The sequence below is a fragment of the Siphateles boraxobius genome, unplaced genomic scaffold, assembly GCF_051911475.1.
Source record: "Siphateles boraxobius isolate OS27281-9 unplaced genomic scaffold, OSU_SipBor_1 8, whole genome shotgun sequence".
In the NCBI taxonomy this organism is placed as follows: domain Eukaryota; kingdom Metazoa; phylum Chordata; class Actinopteri; order Cypriniformes; family Leuciscidae; genus Siphateles; species Siphateles boraxobius.
This window is the reverse complement of record NW_027509208.1, coordinates 3830302-3852365: the sequence shown is the minus strand read 5'-3', so window position 1 is coordinate 3852365 and position 22064 is coordinate 3830302. Positions and strand designations below refer to the sequence as shown.

The 22064-nt window shown below is 45.5% G+C and overlaps 1 protein-coding gene across 3 annotated transcripts in view; it reads right to left on the bottom strand.

Annotated features, from left to right (window-relative positions):
• hmcn1 (hemicentin 1) overlaps positions 1 to 22064 on the bottom strand; it is a 113155-nt gene that overhangs the window by 33441 nt on the left and 57650 nt on the right. For all 3 annotated transcript variants that reach the window (XM_077220048.1, XM_077220047.1, XM_077220049.1), the window contains exons 28-57: positions 21243 to 21390; positions 21007 to 21133; positions 20325 to 20479; positions 19943 to 20221; positions 19470 to 19751; positions 18800 to 18908; positions 12424 to 12593; positions 12051 to 12205; positions 11815 to 11938; positions 11450 to 11551; positions 11145 to 11321; positions 10893 to 11044; positions 10651 to 10774; positions 10284 to 10459; positions 9929 to 10025; positions 9714 to 9836; positions 9386 to 9541; positions 6689 to 6964; positions 6161 to 6328; positions 4299 to 4412; positions 3373 to 3459; positions 3104 to 3295; positions 2855 to 3028; positions 2642 to 2755; positions 2391 to 2536; positions 2120 to 2270; positions 1042 to 1230; positions 784 to 897; positions 489 to 676; positions 233 to 329 (exon numbers count right to left, since the gene is read on the bottom strand). In XM_077220048.1, the coding sequence (XP_077076163.1) occupies positions 233 to 329; positions 489 to 676; positions 784 to 897; positions 1042 to 1230; positions 2120 to 2270; positions 2391 to 2536; positions 2642 to 2755; positions 2855 to 3028; positions 3104 to 3295; positions 3373 to 3459; positions 4299 to 4412; positions 6161 to 6328; positions 6689 to 6964; positions 9386 to 9541; positions 9714 to 9836; positions 9929 to 10025; positions 10284 to 10459; positions 10651 to 10774; positions 10893 to 11044; positions 11145 to 11321; positions 11450 to 11551; positions 11815 to 11938; positions 12051 to 12205; positions 12424 to 12593; positions 18800 to 18908; positions 19470 to 19751; positions 19943 to 20221; positions 20325 to 20479; positions 21007 to 21133; positions 21243 to 21390 (4666 nt within the window). The remainder of the gene's footprint in view (positions 1 to 232; positions 330 to 488; positions 677 to 783; positions 898 to 1041; positions 1231 to 2119; positions 2271 to 2390; positions 2537 to 2641; positions 2756 to 2854; positions 3029 to 3103; positions 3296 to 3372; positions 3460 to 4298; positions 4413 to 6160; positions 6329 to 6688; positions 6965 to 9385; positions 9542 to 9713; positions 9837 to 9928; positions 10026 to 10283; positions 10460 to 10650; positions 10775 to 10892; positions 11045 to 11144; positions 11322 to 11449; positions 11552 to 11814; positions 11939 to 12050; positions 12206 to 12423; positions 12594 to 18799; positions 18909 to 19469; positions 19752 to 19942; positions 20222 to 20324; positions 20480 to 21006; positions 21134 to 21242; positions 21391 to 22064) is intronic.

The following is a 22064-nucleotide window of genomic DNA, read 5'->3' as shown; positions in this document are numbered from 1 at the left end:
CTCTAACAGTAGAGTATGGCACTAGCACTCGCAACGTCATGGGTTTAATTCCCAGGTAATGCATGAACTGATAAAAAGCATAACTTAAATGCAATGCAAGTTACTTTGGACTAAAGTGTCTGACAGATGTATAAATCCAAATGTAAAGTAAAACACAGCAACACAAACTGCAGTAAACCCCTAGGAACCATACAGAGACTTAAGACAAATTCTTACTCAAAGATAGACTCACCATGCACTTGGAAGTTGAAGGATTTCTCTGCTGTTCCAGCAAAGTTTTGAGCCACACACACATAGCGTCCTGTATCGGTCACCTGTGCATTCAAAATCTATAAAACACAAAAAATATTTATTTTTACATTTATTATTTATACAGTAAATATTTTATACATATATTAAAAATAACTTCAATATTATATATATATATATATATATATATATAAATCTGTCACTGTTCACTGTTGCATCACAGTTGTTTAGTCTCTCACCTGCAGTGTCCTCCCATTGGATAGAAGTTTGTGTGTGTTGTCTGGGGTGAGGGGTTTACTGTCTTTGATCCAGCTAATTTTAGGAGTGGGACTTCCATCCACCTGACACTCCAGTAATGTGGTCTTATTAACCAGCACTGTGACCTCATCAGGCAGGTCAACATCAGCACCACGAATCGAGGGCGGCACTATCAAAATCCAAGTGCACAGACAAAAAAAGACAACCAATACTTTCAGTTGTTGGCCTTATAATGTTTAGCATTTAAAAAAAGGTAAACACTCAGGTTGGACTCACATAACACTCTGACATCATATTGGATTGAGTCTTCTCCAGCCTCATTCACAGCCACACAAGTGTATCTCCCAGAATCCTTTGCTTGAGCTCGAGGGATCTGGAGGACTCTTCCGCCTGTGTGAGAAATAATGTAAAAAAAAGACAAGAAAAAAAGTGAAATTCTTGTTTACTCATACAGAACATAGTATCAAAGTATCAACATATTTGACAAATTATTTTTCCATGATATAATCAAAATGTTGCAATGCAGCCTCTCACCAGGAAGAATGAGCATTTTATCATTAGAGGTCAGCAGGTGGCCATCTTTGTACCAAGTGAGTACAGGAGGGGGGACGGCATTGGTCTCACAGTACAGGGAGAAGGGATTATTAAGAATCACATCCTTCACGTCTCTATTATTACCAGAGCCAGAGTCAGAGTCACCAAAGCCTCGGAAACTTGGGGGAACTGAGACACAGACAGGATTTAAGTATTATAAACAGGGATAAAGCCTGAAGATAAATTGCACAAAATCCACAGATAAAACAAGCTGAAAACGAGATCCAGACATAATACACTAAGCAGCCGCTAGGGGCAGTCATACTTCTTTAAAGTTGGCATTTCTCAAACGTTCTTTTGAAAAAAGTTTCTTATGATCATTCCTCATAATTCCTGTGATAGCAAAGCTGAATTTTCAGTAGCCATTACTTCAGACTTCAGTGCCACATGATCCTTAAGGAATCATTATATATGCTGATTTGGTGCTCAATCAGAAACATTCAGGATTCTTTGATGAATAGAACATTAAAAAGAACAACAGTAATTTGAAAGAGAAATTTGTAACATTTTACATGTCTTTACTGTTACTTTTAATGAATTAAATGCACCATTGCTGAAAAGTATTTAAAGCCCCCTGTGGTGAAAATCAAGCTTTTAAGGTTGTTTATATGTCTATGAGGTCTTTTTAATAATTATCCTTTAAGACAAACCATGTGCAAATTCATAAGTCAACACCGTTGCATTATTTTCTCCTTAAAACTGCAGTGAACCAAAAACAGTCTCAAAAACAAGGTTTTAAATCGCTGGTGTTTCTGACGTCACAAACTACCTTGTAACCAATTACAACAACGTGTGATCATCAAAGAGTGGATCTCTAAACTGGTGTGAGTGAGTTGAGGCGGGGCTAATTTTCATATTCATAGAACCGCTACACTAAATGAGGCAAGGGTGTAGTTACATTCAAGCTATTTTAAGGCAAGAAGAAAAAAAAAATCGTATTGACCCCAAACTTTTGAACGGTAGTGTATATATAGTGTATATTTAATTCTGCATTCTGAACTTGTAAAACCCTTTTCACCTTGTATATTTACATCAAAGTCCTTTTCATCCTCTCCAGCGATGTTGGTGGCTACACAGGTGTAACGACCTGTATCGGACACTTGAGTGTATTTAATCTGAACTATACGACCGTTTGCTGTGATACTGAGGTGACCATCTGCTTTCAGGATCTGCAGAGAGAGAGAAACACAGTGGAGTGAAAACTCAGAACTCCATATATTTTCTCAAAGGAGTGAAAACCTGCATAGATTTGTCATATACTGTATTCTATGTATATATTTATTTCTCACCTGGCCATCTTTGTACCACACTAGCGTAGGTGTTGGGATAGCCTGAGCTTCACACTCCAATGTAAGGGTGTTGTTAACTTTAATTTTCACCTCTTTAGGGGCCAGACTCTCTCCTGGGATGTCATTTTTATTGATAACTGGAGGGACTGCAAGAAAGAACATATATAAATAGATACAGATAACTGACACACAAAGAGTGTTATATTCCTCTACACCAAAAGGTGGCGATGTAGCTCAGTTCTCACACGCACCGAAAACTTTCACCTCATAGTTCTTCAGTGTCTCTCCAGCCTCGTTAGTCGCCACACATGTATATCTCCCAGCATCCTCTTCTTTAGCGTTCAAGATCTGTAAAGTGCGACCACCTGTCACAAGATACAGTAGTAAGCGAGCTGGTCGCATAACAAATGTTGGATATGAACATCTGAATTATTTTATGCTACAGATTCATAAAGATACCTGACCTGGAAGTACCCTGACGTTGCGGCTGGTTTCAAAGGGTGTGCCATCTTTGAGCCAAGTGATGATGGCAGGGGGGTATGACTGGGCTTCGCAAACAAGAGATGTAGGACTATTCAGTGTCACAGTAACATCTTCAGCTGAACCTTCTGGACCAGAACCAGCGATGGTGGGAGAAACTGGGAGCGGAAACATAAATAAGTACACACACAAGACTACAAAGAGACATTTTAACTCCCCCCATCCAAACATACCTAACACATTAAGGTTGAAGTGTCTGCTCCTGTCTCCAGCGCTGTTAGAGGCCAGACAGCTATACCTGCCTGTGTCGGGCACTTGCGATCCACTGATCTGCAGGAAACGCCCATTTGACATCACCTGCAGCCTTGCGTCACTAGTCAATGGTTGCCCATCCTTCAGCCACGTGATCTCTGGAACTGGTTTACCTAGACAACCCAAAAAATTGGTTAATCAGAGGTAAGAGATCAGGACAGAAGCCAATCTTGTAATTTGTGTCACTCACCGGTGACCTCACATGCCAAAATTATGTTCTGTTTTTCCTTCACTTTCAAATCCTCCACTGTGCCCTCGTTCACAATGCTGGGCGGCACTGAAGTTGACAGAATAAAGATGAAAATAAACATTTCAAAGTCTAGTGATATATTCCTAAACAACATGTTAAGCGTCACATGTGCGCTCCAGACTGAAAGCTTGCTTGGTAAGTAACAAAAGTATGCTAACCTCTAAACTATGCTCGTTGTTTTGTTTTTGCATGGATCCATGGATAAAAACTAATCCCAGAATGAAACCAGTGGAAATTTCCATCCAAGACTGTAGACATAGTCAAGGAAAATTGTTTAAATACAGTATAGCTATTTTCAGAACAAAAATAAAAAAATCCCTCCATATATTGAGTTGTTAGGGTAGCAAGCTTTGAGTCGTAAGCTCATTTGTTGTAAATTTTAGACATAAACTTGACACAAAATTTAGACACAAACTGTTGAGTCAAGCTCAAGATATTTTCATGTTTTATTAAATGACATAAAATCCATTAAGTTTTTCACGTGTCTTGAAAAAGCCAGTTGCTAAAAAGTGCTGTGTTCATTTGTTAATAATTATCTTGATGAACAAAACATGAAAGTATCATAAACTTGTGTTGGTCAGAGAGCATATTTTCTACAATAATCCAAATCCCAATGGTAAAATCCTATTGACTTTTTTCAAGGGAACCAGGGTAATGCTAACTACCAGGTCGGCCTTCAAAAATATGCCACTCTTAGCACTCTAATGGAATAATCTGTGAGTATTAGTCAGTTTTTGTGAGAAGTACTACTGTTGCGAAGTTGTTGCCTATGAAGATTGTTTCAAATCAAGAAGCTAGCTACCTATGTAAACAGCAGACAGACAGCTATAAAAAACAATTCTAACTCATGTACAGTGCTGTGTTACCCAGGACATTTAAGTCGAAGCTCTTCCGCTCCTCTCCAGCAGAGTTGGACACGATGCAGGTGTATCTCCCAGCATCCTCACTTGCAGCATGCATCAAACGCAGGCCTCGTCCTCCTGAGATTATTATAGACATATATGAGACTCATATGTTGCCATGGTAACTGGTAACAGCACAGGTGACTGAATGATGGAATGATTTCTGCACACTGAATTAAAAAGATAGGCCAATTGTACTTCTCTTAGGGAATTACTTAATCGGCTATAAATCAAGAGCCTGAGATTTACTCAGAGGAGAAATGCATCTGCAGAACAAATAACGAGTTTCACTTTGTCTTTGAAAAAACAGGCTTCATAAATGTCCCTATTGTTTTGGAAAGAAACTGGAGACCTTCAAGTTAACAGCTGTTCAAACAGAGCTTAACCCATCAACACAAGTCAAACGTCGCATTTTCACTCTTTAAACGAATAATTATCACTCCCCAGGAGAGCGCTAAGCTGATCACCTGAACAAATACGTCATCCTCTTTCCTTCCCTGGTGTACTTTTCTCTTACAATGAGGAAAGGAGTTTGTGGTCAGCCATAAATGATATACAATATATCTTTGGATGAGCTTTGAAATAGGGGTGGGAATCACAGGCTACTCACGATATTATACGATACATGATACATGGCTCAAGATACCAATAATATCACGATACAGCAATTCTGCGGTAATCAATATATTTCCAGACAATCCTTAATTGATACATCACGATATCTGTCTAACTGTGAAAACAAAATACCTCAAAAGGTTAAGTGCAGGTTTTCTCTCTTTATTCAAATCCAAACTGTTAGAAAACAGCACAAAAATGTTTCAGTCTGTAAATTAAATTGAACATTTTAAGTAAATAACATTTTTTGAAGGAGATCAGACTTGCATTGCAAGTGGCTTTGCAAGTTTGTGGTATTACTTGTGCACTTTACTTTTACCAGGCACTTCTTGTATATTGCGTACTCTTTGTCAATTTCGTTTGTCCCATCTATGGTATAAAAGCCAAACTGTGTCCAGACTTAAGACTTAAACGTGGCTGGGGTATCTATGATTTTACTTACTATGCTGTCCGCAGTCCCGTTTAAAACCTCTTTTTCTTAGGCTAGTTAACTTATGTTCACGTTTCTCCATTCATGTGTTAAGCACCACCTCAAGGAGCCATGAAGTAGCGACGCTGGGAGCAGGGAAATCTATATAGAGCGCCTTATCTTATTAATTAAAATATCGATATTTGGTGCCAGCGTATTGATTCTGGAATTGCACGGAGAAGGGCAACGATATGTTTCGCTATCGATATTTTGTCCCACCCCTACCTGCAAAACAGGCAATAAGGCTAGCAACACTTCTAATCCTTTATGGAGTGGTAATATTACCGACTGAATATGTGATCAATAATGTGTCTATCTTACATATTGTGGTCCTATTTTCTGTCCAGCTCCATGTCTTTGTGGCATACTGGCGGACAGTCTGAGAATAGCTCAGCACAGACTCACTTACAATGTGGTTCATTTATGCAGGTGACCTCCGGGAAGTTTATGATGTCTAAGGTTACAGTGATGGATGTACCTCATACTTGCTGCTAGCAGAGGATCAGTCTCTGTTTACACTGGAAGCCGAAAATGGAGAGTTTATGAGAACATCTGTCTAGCTATTTTTCTTTTCAGTTACCCACTGATTTGTGGTGTTTGGCTGCTTACTGAAGCTATCTTGTTACTTGAGTTATTACACCTGGTTAACCTAATCTGATAACTGGTACTGAGCTCCTTACCTAGACTCAGTGGTGTAGACATTTTGGAGCAAGACAAATGCATTCATTAAAGGTGTTGGTACCTGCGATGACCCGAACAGAGCTAGACATGCTGATCAGTTGGCCGTCTTTAAGCCACGTGATGGCTGGTGGTGGCATTCCAGAAGCTTCACAGGTGAGAACAACCGGGTTCTTCACAACAACACTCACATTCTCAGGCATTTGCGTCTGACCAATGATGGTGGGAGGAACTGAATAGATGATGCACATAAAATGTCAGTATATGTGAATAATGACAACAACAACAAAAAACCTATACATATGGAATATGTATCATTACTTTACTAGTGATTTGAAAAAGTTAGTTTGAATTTTGTTAGTATTATGAACAACAGTTACAGCTGAATTGATTTAACACTAAAATAATAATAAATAATGGAATAAAATGATACACTAAAATAATAAAATTATAAAAATATTTTTAAATAACGTTAAATTAAAATAAATAGTTAAACATTTGGAAGACCAGTGGAAATTGAGAAAAGTTTTCAGGATAATTCATTTGGTGATGCTAGTGACTCAGAAACTGCACAAAGAAACTTTTTTGTTACCATGAATATTGATGTCATATTTCCTGTCAGCCTGTCCTGCCACATTGACAGCGATACAGGTGTATCGTCCGGTATCAGCCACTTGAGCATCCTGGATGCGTAAAAGCTGGGCCTCGTTAAGTATTTGAGCCCTGTTGCCGGTGCTCAGGGGTCTACCGTCTTTCATCCATGATATGGCAGGTCTGGGCACCCCATCTGCTTCACACTTCAGAGTGATATCTCCACCTTGCGTCACTGTCTCCTCATCCTGATTTGAGGAGCTGATGGAGGGACGAACTGTTTGGAGTGAAGGAAGGAAGAAACATGGTGGAATAAAGAGGATTACTGTATCTTTGTGAGGTGCATTTGAGTTAAGTCTGGGTGACGACTCGTGCCATCTCCGCTCCATGGCAGCATTAGTAGCTATGAAGAGGCAACTCTGGGTAAACCTCTCTGGCATCAAGGAGAAGGACAAGACCTTACTCCTTGATGCCCTGCTGTCAACTTCTGTCCTCTACTGTGGCTTTGTCAATTCGGATGCCGAGAGGTTTCAGGAAGCTAAGCGATATTCGGCCGCATTCCAGAGGTTCATCACTAACTGCTATCAGGGGGCAGCCCCAGCCATCAACATTGAGCTCCTTCCACAGACAGCAGCAGAAGCCTTGCTGCTCGAGTCCCCCTATCAAAGAGCCTGGGGGTCAAAACAGCACTCTTCCCCGAAACCTCCTAAAGAGAAAACAGATCTGAGAACTGTTATTCTCGCAAGGAAGGCTTTGGGAGAGAGGTCCTGAGGCCAAACGTAGGCCTCTGTTGGCGGTCCCCTCCAGGGGGAGACGAGAATACACTCCTCCAAGGAGCCCACAGAAAATCGAATTGTTAACTCTGCCGCCTTTGACACTTCAGGGTGCAATGGTTTCCAAACGAACACACATCTCAGTGTTCACCCAAGTTTGTTGCAGCCCTGCAGAGTTCGTTCCATCCAAGGAGGCTTGTAGAAAAATCAGTCCATTTGTTCCCTGCCTGCCAGCCGCTTCAGGGCACCGAGCACAGTATTCAGAGTATACCCGAGGTCGGTCCCCCTAGTACACTAAATGGAGGCTTGGAGTCTCCTTCCAAATGTGTCTCAGTGGGTCCTGTGTACAATAGAAAAAGGCGTACAGAATCCATTTTGGAAACCTTGGTTCCTGTCCCAGGGCACGGTGTTAAAGGGATAGTTCACCCAAAAATGAAAATTCTGTCAGTATTTACTCACCCTCATGTTGTTCCAACCCCGTAAGACCTTCGTTCATCTTCGGAACACGAATTAAGATATTTTTGATGAAATCTGAGAGCTGGATCACTCCTCCATACTAGTCCATAGGCTTCTTCAGGGATTGAAACTTGCCAGCCCCGAAAAGTCATTAAAGACATCGTTAAAATAGTCCAAGTGACTACAGTGGCTCAATCTTAAGTTTATCAAGCGACGAGAATACTTTTTGGGTGAACTATCCCTTTAAGAACATCTTGTCATCGGAAAACAGTGACAACAGATGTGTCCCTCACGAGCTGGGGGGAGGTCATGGAAGGCGGCTGATCATGGGGTCTGAGGAGAGAACATCATCTCTCTTGGCACATAAACTGCCTAGAGATGTTGGTTGTACTTCTAGCTCAGAGGTACTTCCTCCAGTATCTAAGAGGCCATCATGTTCTAGTTCGAACAGACAATATGTCGTTGGTCTCATACAGAAATCGCTGGGGCGGGACGCTATGGTGCAGACGTGGCTGAGGCTATGTCTGTATGCATTTTCCCGATTGCTCTGCTCCTGGGAGTTCTAGATAAAGTGCGCAGGGGAGGGGTTAGTTTGCTCTTGATAGCCCCACTTTGGCCAGCCCGAGTATGGTTCTCGAACCTTATAGTCCTCCTCGACGGCCCCCATGGGAGATTTTAATCAAGAGGGACCTTCTATCACAGGCCGGGGAATAGTATTCCCCCCTCTGCCAGAGTTATGAAAACTGTGGGGCTGGGTCCCTGAGGGGGATCAGTTCATAAATGCTGCTCTCTCAACCGAGGTTGTAGAGACCATCTTAAACTCTACAGCTCCCTCCATGAGGAAAATATTTGCCTTGACGTGGAGAGTTTTCACTTAATGGGGCAGAGAATGCCAGTTGGACCCAGTTCACTGCCCAGTGGCTTCAGTGCTGGAGTTCCTTCAGGACTTCTGCTGGTCTTTCCCCCTCCAGGCTTAAGGTCTACATGGAGGCCTTCCCCAGACCGTTAAGCGATGGATCTTTGGGGAGACTCTTCCCTTCTCAGGGAACAATGGTTACATTTGTAACCTGAGATGTTTTCCTATATTCTTAGTTTAATTTTTTAATACTAATTTATTATCAAAAATGGCATCTAATGAAATGAACTTAAAAAGAATTGTGCTATTCAGTTCATTTTTAAAAATGCAATCAAATGTAAATATAGCAATTTCTTACGAAACATTGCATTTTTTAGTCAAATAAGTTTACTGTGTAAAAAACAATTTTTTTGTATGACCTGAGTCTCAGTGCGTTTCGTTCATTGAAACAAATTATTTTGATAATTTCGTTTATTCATAGAAACATGCAGAATATGCAAAATATGATATTGAATATGATATTGTGGATTTATTTTTCCAATAATTATCTATGATGATTTATCAGCTAGTCCAAGATTGACCGATAGTGCCTGTAATGTGAGAGAAGCTATACCGTAGACTTGCAGATTGTACTCTTTCATCGCACTGCCAGCTGCACTGGAGGCCAGACAGGTGTAAGAGTAAGCGTCTGCCTTCTCAGCACTGGAAATCTGCAGCTGCCGCCCACCAGAAAGAACACGCACACGTGAATCTCCCTTTAGCTCTGAGCCTAAGAGACACACAAAATAATACACAATCTTAGAGTAAGGGTTTGTTGAAATGTGACTAATTATGAGAGTATAAGGTTGAAAATGACAATAAATGTGATGATGGATAGTGATGAGGAGTTTTATAATCTGTAGGAGGATGGTAATGATGAAAACAGTCATGATGAGCCTCACCGTTTTTCTTCCAGGAGAGACGGGGAGGAGGGATCCCTCTGGACTCACAAACAAGTGTCACGAGGCTCCCCTCAATCACAGTCAGAGAAGACACCTCATCAGATCCACGGATACTGGGAGGAACTGGGGAAAAACAAATAATAGAAAGAGAAACAATTATATTATACATTATAATTTGACTCAAGTTCAGTTTATATTATATTTTAAGCACTCACCCAACACGTTCAGGTTATAGTGCTTCTCTGTTTTTCCTGCCACATTGATTGCCTCACATGTGTACCTGCCTGTGTCTTGGACCTGAGCACTGGTAATCTGCAAATACAAAATAATTATCAAATGAATACCATCTAATGCCTTTTAAATTAAAAGAACAGCAATCCAAAATGAACTTCACTTGCTTCATGATGCTAGGGTGTTGTAATTTCCAGGGTGAAGTTATATGGTTCCTATGGTATGCTGGGTGGTTGCTAGAGTGTTGCTAGGGACCTGCTAGTGTTATCTGAGTGATTGCTAAGTTGTTGCTTTCTGGCCTATGTCAAAACAGCTTACAGGCTGATGAATGTACTGTACCTTCAGAAAACTGCTGTCCTCGGACAGGCTTAGTCCTGGTTTTCTATATAGCGGTCGTCCGTCTTTCCGCCAGCTCAATGCAGGTGGAGGGATGGCATCGCTCTGACAATGCAGCTGCACTGACTGACCCATCAGAACAGTTTTGTTTACCTCCTCACCCATGATGTTGGGCGGCACTGAGGGACAGAGACGCACACAGATAAATTCATCTTTGGTTAATAAAAGTGTTATTATTTAAAAAACAACAACAACGTACTGACTTTTGAACAGTAGTGTAAACACATAGAAAATTACTTGTATCAACAACTGAGTTACCCTGAAATACACAAATGATCAGGTTTAGAGTAAGAGTGTTTTCTGAGCTCACCGTACACACGTAAGTCATATTCTCTGTGCTGTTCTCCACCTGCATTCACAGCCACACAGGTATAATGACCTGTGTCACTGACCTGTGCACTAACGAATGACAACACCCTGCCACCTGACAATACCTAGTAAAAGAAGAAATTGAAAACTGATATAACATGTTCATAACCTTTAAATAGAGTTGACTGCAAACCAATATGTATAAATACGTATGAAAGCATCCAAACTCCTACACGCACAGACCTGGACGCCATCTGAGAAGCTGGAGACAGGTCTGCCTTCTTTAAGCCAGGTGAGGCTGGGCATGGGAACTCCTGAGGCTTCACACTCTAACCTGACTGGCTCATTCACCACCACTGTTATCATTCCTCCTTTGCTAGAAATGGAAGGGGGAACTAATGGAAAGAGACAGAGAACATTAGATGATGATCAAAACCAAGAAATATATCAGGAAACATGTTCAAACTTTTGACTGAAAGATTGTTTCATACTCACCATACACCTGCAGACTGTATGTGAGCTCAGTGCTGCCGGCCACATTGATGGCCACACATTTGTAGAGTCCAGCATCTGACACCTGCACCCGGTCAATCTCCAGCACCTGACTTCTACTCAGAATGTTAACACCTGCAGCGTTTGCCAATGGACGACTGTCTTTATACCACGTCACAGCTGCAGCAGAAAAGGCATGAGGGCAAAACTACAGCACCTGTACTTTTGTAAACTATTACTAGCCAGTTCAAATGTAATATTGATCTAAAAAAAAACAAAAAAAAAACAGGAAATGAAGTATGACTCACCTGGCAAAGGACTTCCTGTTGCCTTACACTTCAGATGAATTTGGAAGCCAGCAAGGATGGTTTCATTGAGTGTCTCTCCAGCATACTGGATGCTGGGAGGTTCTATAAAACACATGCACAAACTTATTTACCATGATGCATGTTTCAATCAATCAGTCAATCAATATACAGTATATATAATTTTTTTGATTGATTTAATTCATTATAATGATATGTTTTTAGAGGTTTAGATGAGATGTTAAATGGTTCTACAAATAGGCATTATGCAAAATACAATTTCTTAATTTTTTCTTTTGATTTTGACAGTATTTCGGAAAATCACAGTTAATATGCATATGCTGGCTGTTTTTATAAGTATTTCCTACCATGCACACTGAGGCGAATGTGCTGTTGAGCCTCGCCTGCCGCATTAGTTGCAACACACGTATATTTCCCAGCATCCTCCAGCCTGGCCTTCTTTATGTGCAATACCCTGCCAGCGGATTCCAGCTAAATGCCAGATGGAAAAATAATGAGAGAGGAGATAGTACATGTGGTTATGTAAACCTCCTCAAACACTTGATTTACTTTAAAAGGCTTCTGTCATGCTTTAAAGTCTGACCTTCAGAAATTCTTGTGTCGTGTCCACAGGACGGGCGTCTTTGAGCCATGTAATGCTGGGAGGCGGAATTCCACTGACCACACACTGAAGGCTGATTGATGTGTGGAGAACCACTGACCTCTCAGCAGGACCAGTAGAACGAATAGCTGGGGAGACTGACAGACAAATATTAAAGAGGTAAACAATGACATTTTACAAAACATGTATCTGAAACTTATACTTCATAACTTTTTTATAACTTTTACTTTATAACTTAGAGAAACCTGAAAAGTCACCTTAGGCCTTCCTCTCTGTGAGCAGTCAAGGTAAACATCAAATAAAAATATTAGTAAAAATTGACAGATGTTAAATAAAAATCTATAATGATCATTACCGTGTACAGACACTTTAAACTCTCTCTCTTGTTCTCCAGCCTCGTTGGTCGCTACACAGTGAAAAAGTGCTGTATCAGACACCTGAGCGCGAGAGATGACCAATCGACGGCCGTTTGATGTAATCCGCACCCCTTCGCCCTGCCTCACCGGTACGCCATCCTTCAGCCACCTTCAGAGATAGACAGATGCAAATGAGCGACATTTCAGTTCCCTTTCGTTGTCACTCCGAGTTACGTCGGATGACGACGAATGGGGTTTCGCTTAGAACACCTATCGACTTCGAGTATTACAAAACGAGCCAATGGCAAAGAAATGCCATGGGTCTGCGGAATTTGCATGGCGTAACTCCGCCCCACCTCGTGGGTATAAAAGGAGGAAGCCGCCAACAAGCAGATATGTTTTCGCTTCGGAGCCAAGAGTATTTCTTCACTCCACAGTCATCTCTGACTTCGCTCTACGAGACGAGCTTCTCTCTCCGGTGTTGGTGTGACGGCGATCTGCAGCGAGCTCACAGTGCCTGCTGATCTGTGCAGTAATCTGCCAGTGTGTGTGTGTCTCCCTGTGCGCTTCAACATCGCGGAGTTTTTTCTCTCCTCTCATAAAAGAGCTCGCACGCGGCACGTCTTTTTAAAGACGGCTCGCCCGTGCATTTCTGGTTGCAGCGGACTGGTATCGGACTCTGATGGGCACGAGCGCTGTCTAGTGTGTTTGATCATGCTTGAACAGCGCTCGTGGGTGACTCATGTTCTCGCAAGGGAACGTGATCATCGCGTCATATATAGGTCGAGACTCGGTGAACTCGCAAGAGTGAGAGTCCCCTCATCCACCCCCCGATCTTCGGCTGGTGGCCAGGGTGACCTGAGGGTTACGGTCTGGAACAAGGCGCCGACTAATTGTCCGTGACCCCAGCCCCCCTCTTCAATGACGGTGCCCGCTAGTGAACTGCTTATTCCCGCGAGTCTACCCTCTGGTGGCCCGCGTGTTTCAGTTGAAGCTACAGAGGAAGATGCCATGTCTGTTGCAGCATCACTAGGTGGGCTTGAGTCTTCTAGAAGTGAGGGCTCGTCACAGCTGCCACCTTCCGGTGTGCATACGGCTGTGCCTGAGTCTGATCCGGAGATGACGGCCATGCTTTCCTGGGACGATTGGTTTTGGGTAAGGCCGCCGACCCTCGTCCGCGGCAAACCCCAATACCTCTCTTCCCGGACGTGCATGATGAGATCTCGAAGTCCTAGAAGACCCCCTTGTCTTCTCAGGACCGCTCGCTGATCTCATCCGCCTTTCCTCCCCTCGATGGGGCCGCTGCCCTTGGGTACACTGGGGTTCCCCCGGCTGAACGCTCTGTTGCGATGCTATGTGTCCTCAGAGTGCTTCTTCTCGGCGCAATCCTAAGCACCCGCCCGTGGCCTGTAGTTTTTCGTCTACGCTTGTGGCGAGATCCTATAGTGCCACGGGACTGGCAGCCGCCTCACTGCATGCCATGGTCATTCTCCTGGTCCACCTGACCCAGATGCGCATGGACCTGCACGAGGGCGGGACTGACCCAGGGCTCTTCACTGAGCTGCGCGCCGTCACTGACCTTGCTCTCCGAGCGACGAAAGTGGCCGTACGCTCCCTGGGTCAGGTGATGCTCAACATTCTGTGGCTGAACCTGTCTGATGTGCTGGATGTCGCGCGGACCCGTCTGTCCGACATTCCCATATCCCAGGTCGGCCTCTCCGGCGGTGCGGTTGAGGGCTTGACCAACAGCTCTCAGCCGCTCATGAGCAGACTGACGTTGATTCTGTCCCGACGGCCCCGCCGTCCGCCCAGATCCCTCGGTCTGCCCACCGCCGAAGGCGCCCTTCCACGGCTCCCACCCCGCCCGTTCACCCGGGCCGGCTCTGGGGGCCGCGGGCGGACGCCACAGCCCCTCTCCAGCCCCGCCCCCCGCTACACGCCGGGTTAAGCGGCGCTCCTGAGACGGGCTCCTCGGGGATGGAGCAGACTGAGGTTGACTCTGTCCCGACGGCCCCGCCGTCCGCTCAGATCCCTCGGTCTGCCCACCGCCGGGGCGCCCCCCGCTGCTCCCACCCCGCCCGCTCAGCCGGGCCGGCTCTGGAGGCCGCGGTCGGACGCCAAAACAGTCCTCTCCAGCCCCGCCCCCGCTACACGCCGGGTTAAGCGGCGCTCTTGGGATGGGCTCCTCAGAGATGGGACTCAGTTCTTTCCAGGAGCTGGTAGCAGGACCACTCCTTTCCCCGGGTGAGGGCCGGGGAAGAATCCTTATTCTCCAAAGAACTCACTCTCCCGTCTCTGAGCACAGAGAGTTCGGACGTCACAGAGCGCCGCCCACATGCCGTGCTCTCCTCGTCCCCCTCTGTCCCGGAGGTGGTTGACACGGCGTGCCGTCCACGACCGCTTCGCCCCTGTCCCCCTCTGTCGCCAGACCCTTGACAGAGCAGGCCCCCGTGGAACGCTGGTCCTTCCCTGGCCTCCTCTGTCAGGGTGCGGTTTGACCTTGCCCCCACACCGGGCCGCTATGCCGTCCACGTCTGGGCCGGTCATTCCGCTTCGCTACACCACCGGGGGGACGTCTGTGGTTCTCGACGCCGCTGGCACAGTTGGGAGCCTGCCTAGAGCTTCCCTATCTGTTCCGCTGGGTCGCGCGAACCATCGGCTCGGCTATGCGATTCAGTTCGCACGGTCTCCTCCCCACTTCAGGGGAGTCCACTCCACTTTGGTCGATGGCTATGCCCTATCATGAGAGCGGAGGTTGCTACCCTATTGGCGAAGGGTGCGATTGAGACTGTCCCTCCAGCCGAAAGGAGGCCCGGGTGTACAGCCCCTATCTCATTGTCCCGGAGAAGTCTGGTGGGTTACGGCCAATCCTGGTCCGAACCGCTCCCTTCACAGGCTGCCGTTCAAGATGCTCCTGGCCAAACGCATTTCTGGATGTGTGCGGCCACAGGATTGGTTTGCAGCGATCGACCTGAAGGACGCCTACTTTTATGTCTCCGTTCTCCTTCGACTCAGACCATACCTACGGTTTGCTGTCAGGGCACGCGCATATCAGTACGCTGTTTTCCCATTCGGGCTAGCCCTGTCTCTTCGCGCCTTCACAAGGTTGTTGAGGCTGCCTTTGTTCCTCCATGGGAACACGGGGTTCGCATCCTGAACTATCTCGGTGACTGGCTGTCTTAAGCTCACTCCTGAGACCAGGTTTGCGAATACAGGGACCCAGTGCTCCGGCACCTAGCTCGTCTGGGCCTTCGGGTCAACCGGGGAAGGAGTAACCTTTGCCCCGTGCAGAGGAGCTCTTTTCTCGGTTTGGACTTGGTCGCCTTCTCCACTCAGCCATTGCTGACTTGCCTGAGACTATCAAGCGCAAGAGTGCGGTTCCACTGAAGTTTCTTCAGAGGCTCCTGGGGCATATGGCATCTGCAGCCGCGGTTCGCCGCTCAGATTGCTTCATATGAGACCGCTTTAGCTTTGACTCCGCGACCGAGTCCCGAGTTGGGCATGGCAACACGGCACCCTCCGAGTACCAGTTACTCCGACCTGCCGTCAGACCTTCACCCCGTGGTCGAACCTCAGTTTTCTACGGGCCGGAGAGCCCCTGGAACGAGCTTTGCGGCATGTTGTTGTAACGACAGATGCCTCCTCCACGGGCTGGGGTGCCATGTGCAATGGACGTGCTGCCGCGGGCTCCTGGACAGGACCCCGACGCCTCTGGCACGTCAATTGCCTCGAGTTGCTGGCCGTACGTCTTGCTTTGCGCCGCTTCCGGGCCGTGCTCAAGAACCAACCCGTACTAGTCCGTTCAGACAATACCGCCACTGTAGCGTACATCAACCATCAAGGTGGTCTACGCTCCCACCATATGTCGCAACTCGCCCGCCACCTCCTCATATGGAGTCAGAAGCATCTGAGGTTGCTTCATGCCATTTATATCCCCGGAGCCCTGAACTGTGCAGCCGACGAGCTCTCACGGCTTCAGCCCCTCCCGGGAGATTGACGACTCCATCCCCAGTCGGTTCAGCTGATTTGGGACCAGTTCGGGGACGCACAGTTAGATCTGTTTGCCTCTCACGACTCGACCCATTGCGACCTGTATTATTCCCTGACCGAGGACACGCTCGGCACGGATGCACTGGCGCACAGCCGGCCGCGGGGCCCCAAATAAGCGTTTCCCCCAGTGAGCCTTCTTGCGCAGACCCTGCGCAAGGTCAGGGAGGACGAGGAGCAGGTCATTCTGGTCACGCCATACTGGCCCGCCCGGACCTGGTTCTCCGAACTAGTACTCCTCGCGACAGCACCTCCTTGGCCGATTCCCCTGAGGAAGGACCTCCTTTCTCAGGGACGGGGCACCCTATGGCACCCTCGTCCCGATCTCTGGAACCTCCACGTGTGGCTCCTGGACGGGACGAGGCAGGTTTGAGTACCCTACCACCAGCGGTGGCGGCTACCATCACTTCCGCTAGAGCGTCGTCCACGAGACACGTCTATGCGTTGAAGTGGAACCTCTTCGTCAACTGGTGCTCTTCTCACCGAGAAGACCCCCGGAGATGTTCGATTAGTGTCGTGCTTTCCTTCCTTCAAGATAGGCTGGAGCGAAGGCTGTCTCCCTCCACCCTGAAAGTCTATGTTGCCGCTATTGCCGCACACCATGACCTGGTCGAAGGTAAGTCTGTTGGAAGGCACGACCTGATCATCAGGTTCCTGAGAGGAGCGAGGAGACTGAATCCTCCTCGCCCTCCTATCGTTCCCTCTTGGGACCTCTCAGTGGTTCTAACTGCCCTGCGGAGTGCTCCCTTTGAGCCGTTGCAATCAGTGGAGCTTAAGTTCCGGTCTATGAAGAAAGAGCTCCTGGTTGCTTTGGCCTCCATCAAGAGGGTGGGGGACCTGCACGCATTCTCCGTTGACGAAGCGTGCCTGGAATTTGGGCCGGCTTACTCTCACGTGATCCTGAGACCCCGGCCTGGATATGTGCCCAAGGTTCCTACCACTCCCTTCTGGGACCAGGTGGTGAACCTGCAAGCGCTGCCCCCGGAGGAGGCAGACCCAGCCTTGGCACTGCTCTGTCCAGTACGCGCCCTCCGCGCCTATGTAGACAGGACGCAGTGTTTCAGGACCTCTGACCAGCTCTTTGTCTGTTATGGTGGGAAGCTGAAGGGAAAGGCTCTCTCCAAGCAAAGGTTGTCTCACTGGATAGTGGACGCCATTGCTTTGGCATACCAGCAGCAGGGTCGACCGTGCCCCCTTGCTGTGACTGCCCACTCCACCCGGAGTGTGGCATCCTCTTTGGCTCTAGCGCATGGCGCCTCGCTAACAGACATCTGCAGAGCTGCAGGCTGGGCGACACCTATCACATTCGCCAGATTCTACAATCTCCGAGTGGAGCCAGTGTCCTCTCATGTACTCGCTTCAACCAGCTAGTACTGGACCCGCTCAGGTGTCTTCGCTTGCTCGCCATTCCACTCCACGGACTGGATACGTGCGATATTCTCCTCAGGTGAGCTTCCCCGAAAGCCCTGAGTTCCTCCAGCACTCCTGACGTTGGCGCCAGTGTCTATTGCCTGTGCGTCGGCTAGGTGCCTCCCGTGTGCATGGTCCCTCCCCTGAGCGACCCCCACATGTGTATTTCCACTGTAAGCCTCTTGAGCATGTGTCTTTCCCTTGGCAAGCCACCTTGCCACCCCTGGGGTTGAAATATTCCACCTGCGGCTGGACACCCCAGTGTCCTTCGGGTCACATGTGTATTCTCTAAGTCCCCCCCTCTGGGTTGGCAATAATTGCATATTTCCTCTAAGCTATGGGATATGCTCCCCAGTGTACCTTGGTATTCCTGTGCTAAATAGGAGTCCTTCATCCGTGCCAGTCTCACGACAAGGATCTCAGATTTACGCAGGGCACTGGAAGACAGCCGAGAAGGTGGCGTGATAAGACTGGTAACCCCATTCGTCGTCATCCGACGTAACTCGGAGTGACAATGAAAGGGAACGTCTCGGTTACGTATGTAACCCTCGTTCCCTGAGTAGGGAACGGAGACGTTACGTCTGCCTGCCACTTTCCGCTGTACCGCGGGGATCGCCTGAGCTCAGTCTTGGCTCCTCAGCGAAGAAACATATCTGCTTGTTGCCGGCTTCCTCCTTTTATACCCACGAGGTGGGGCGGAGTTACGCCATGCAAATTCCGCAGACCCATGGCATTTCTTTGCCATTGGCTCGTTTTGTAATACTCGAAGTCGATAGGTGTTCTAAGCGAAACCCCATTCGTCGTCATCCGACGTAACGTCTCCGTTCCCTACTCAGGGAACGAGGGTTACATACGTAACCGAGACGTTCTGCATATACAGTATGATTATGTCATGTGTGGATGTACTGAAGTCCTCACGTAATACTTGGAGTAGGTGTGCCTGTAGCGTAGCAGTCCAGCTCTAGGATATTGTTGATGATGACCGTGGCATCTGTGGTGTCGCTTGCCCCATCAACAACAGGAGGAACTAAATACACACACACAAAAATTATGGTCAAAAACGACAGCATCTCCGCAAAACCAAACGTTTCTTTGAAATAATGCGTGAAAAAACTCACATAATGAAAACGCATAATAAAGTTAATAAATGCCACAATCTTGGGTCACATGGATACTGACTCTACCATTGCCCTTTAATCTTGCTGAATCTTTTATACATTTCCTTCATTTGTTGTTAACCAGTTTACTGGCACATAAAACTCTTTGCTGTTGATTTCCTGCAATATCATTCCAATGATGCAACACAAATGTGGACTGAGTGATTATGGCGGTCTGTTGGACGCATGTATTAGGACCATAATGGTGTACAGATGTTTAGAAGATCAATGTGCACATAGAGACGTGACCTGTCTTTCATGAACACAAAAACACAAGACACCTAAGTTCCTGATTCTTGTGGATAGTGAAGGATGAGATGCCTGAAGAGATTTATAAGTAGGCTACTTTGTGATTTTTATCTCCCTGTTTAGGTGATTTTTTCTTGAATTTTAACAGATCAAAAAAAACATGTCAATGTGTGTCGTTATACCTAAGACACTGACGTCATATTTGATCTCCCTCGCTCCAGCTACACTGGTAGCTACACAAACATATCGACCAGCATCAGATCGAAGTGCACTGAGGATTTCGATTTTGCGACCCTGCTCTAGAACACGCAGGTTCTCTCTAGCAGCCACTGGTGAACCATCCTTTAGCCAGGTCAGTGAGGGAGGAGGGTGACCTTCAGCTTCACATTTCAAAATCAGAGATTTACTGAGCACGACCTTCATGTCTGTGGGACTATCAGAACCGGCAGTGATGGAGGGGGGAACTGAATGATGAGAAAAAAGGAAGAGTGCACATGAAAAAGTGTTACCAAAAGCTAAAACTAAATGGCAATAAAGTATTAAAGTAATGAAAATGACTTGAGTCTAAAAAACCCACCTACCAACCAACCAACCAACATACCATGATAACAATTAAAAAAACAAAACACTAAAGAACTCTTTAGCAAGCCCTCACCATAGACATCAAGCTCATAAATTTTCTCAGCGGTGCCGGCCACACTGGTGACTTTACAGGTATACTGTCCTGCATCTGACATTTGAGCTCTTGAGATCTTAAGGAACTGCCCTCTGTCCACATACTGGGTCTGTCTGCTGGACAGAATGACCTCTCTGTTCTTGTACCATGTGATAGCAGGGAGTGGCACACCCCGTACCTCACACTCCAGAGTCACCACATTACCCAGCAGAACTGTCACTTCAGAAGACGTGTTTCCTCCCTTAATGCTGGGTGGCACTGTGTTGGTAGAATTGAAGGACAGACAAAAAGAGCAGTAAGTTTAGCATTCTGTCAATTTGAAACCCATTTTTGAAACCCAAGACATTATGAGTCAAATTACCAAAGATACTGAGGTTAAAATCTTTGGACTGCTTTCCTGCAGCGTTGGTGGCGCTACACTGGTATCGTGCCTGGTCACCTAAGCGAGCACTCTTTATCTTCAACTGCTGTCCTCTGTTTGAAACTTCAATATTGGGGTCACCCAAAAACAATACCCTAAAACACAGAGTGAAAAGAACGGATAACGCTAATTCCCCTAGTATTGTTTCAAAATGTAAGAATCGGGGGGATTCACTGAAAATGAATTGCGCACCTGATAGTGTTTATTTGCAAGCACAGTGTTGATTTAGCGCCTTATTAGCAAAATGAATTAAGCAAATCAAGTAAGGATACAAACATTCCCTAACATTTACTGGAGAATGCAATTTGCAAGACATAATTCCCAAAAGTCTTTGCTGGGTTATGGAGGATACCAAAATTAATTTGGTAAAAGCACAGCATTAATAGTGCCAGGCAGGAGTTTTGTGAATCTATGATAAGCATAATTTGAAGACTAAAGATGTTTATGCTTGAAACATTGACAACAAATTTAAAGACTCATGGATTTAGTACCTGGTTTAACTAGGTTTCGGGTGGTAAGCGAATAAGCGCAAAACTGGTGCGACTTTTTAGGGAATTCACCCCTCTTTTTTTTAGAAGAGAAGAATTAAGTTTTCTTTACAAAGCTTTTTGGAGTAGCTTACTTCCTGTCTTTGTACCACTGAATTGTGGGAAAGGGATCGCCTTTGACCCTGCATTCCAGAATGATCTCTTGATTAAGCACGGCAGAGAGGTCATGTGACCCAGCTGTCCCAATGATCGTAGGAGGAACTAAACAGAGAAAAGACCAGCTTAATAAGACATAATACCAGCTTGTAAAAAGACAACACTGTTAATGTCATACATCATAGTAAGTGGATGTTATTGCAGAATATTTTACCCAACACATCTAAGTAAAAGTCTCTCTCAGTGCTTCCTGCAATGTTGATGGCCTTGCAGGTGTAGCGTCCGGCATCTGCAACAGTCGCTTTCAAAAGCTTAAGAGTTTTGCCCTTCTGCAGAATCTGCACGTCGCTGCTAGAAACCACCTGGTTAAATGATACAAGCTATTGATAAATTATAAATAACAAACTCAACAAATATTAACATAATTCCTTAAACACTGCAAGTAAATTTTTATTCTACTTATTGCCCTATTTTAAAAATATTCATTAGAATAAATAACTTAAATAAAAAAATATTAATAAAAGGCATTAATAATGATTATCTTTTGTGAAATAAAAAATCCTTGAAATATCTGCTATTCTAACATGAATCTGAATCAGCAGCCTTGAGATGGCTATCCCTGCAGTGTGATTAGAAATTTCCTAATTGTTGACTTCATTTTGGAAATTGATTCTAGTAAAAGCACATTTATGCTCTGAGGTTTTTATGACTGTTCTTGGAGCTCAAACCCAGTGATCAGAGGGAACTCATTTGTGATCGGCGTCATTGAAGGAAATAGCACTTTTATTTCTCATTATGCTTCTTTTTAACTGGTTTAACTTTATGCACATTTCACAATATGAAATGGCATTTGCAATACGCTTAACTTCCATAATGTGATGTAATTCCAAACACAATATTCAGCGGGAAATAATGTAGGGCTGGACTTGATTTTATCCACCGGGAAGTGACTGGATTGGAACGTCTTAGGCTACAATATATTTTTTTATTAAATCATTATTATTATTATTATTTAATCATAGTCTTGGTTTGTTAG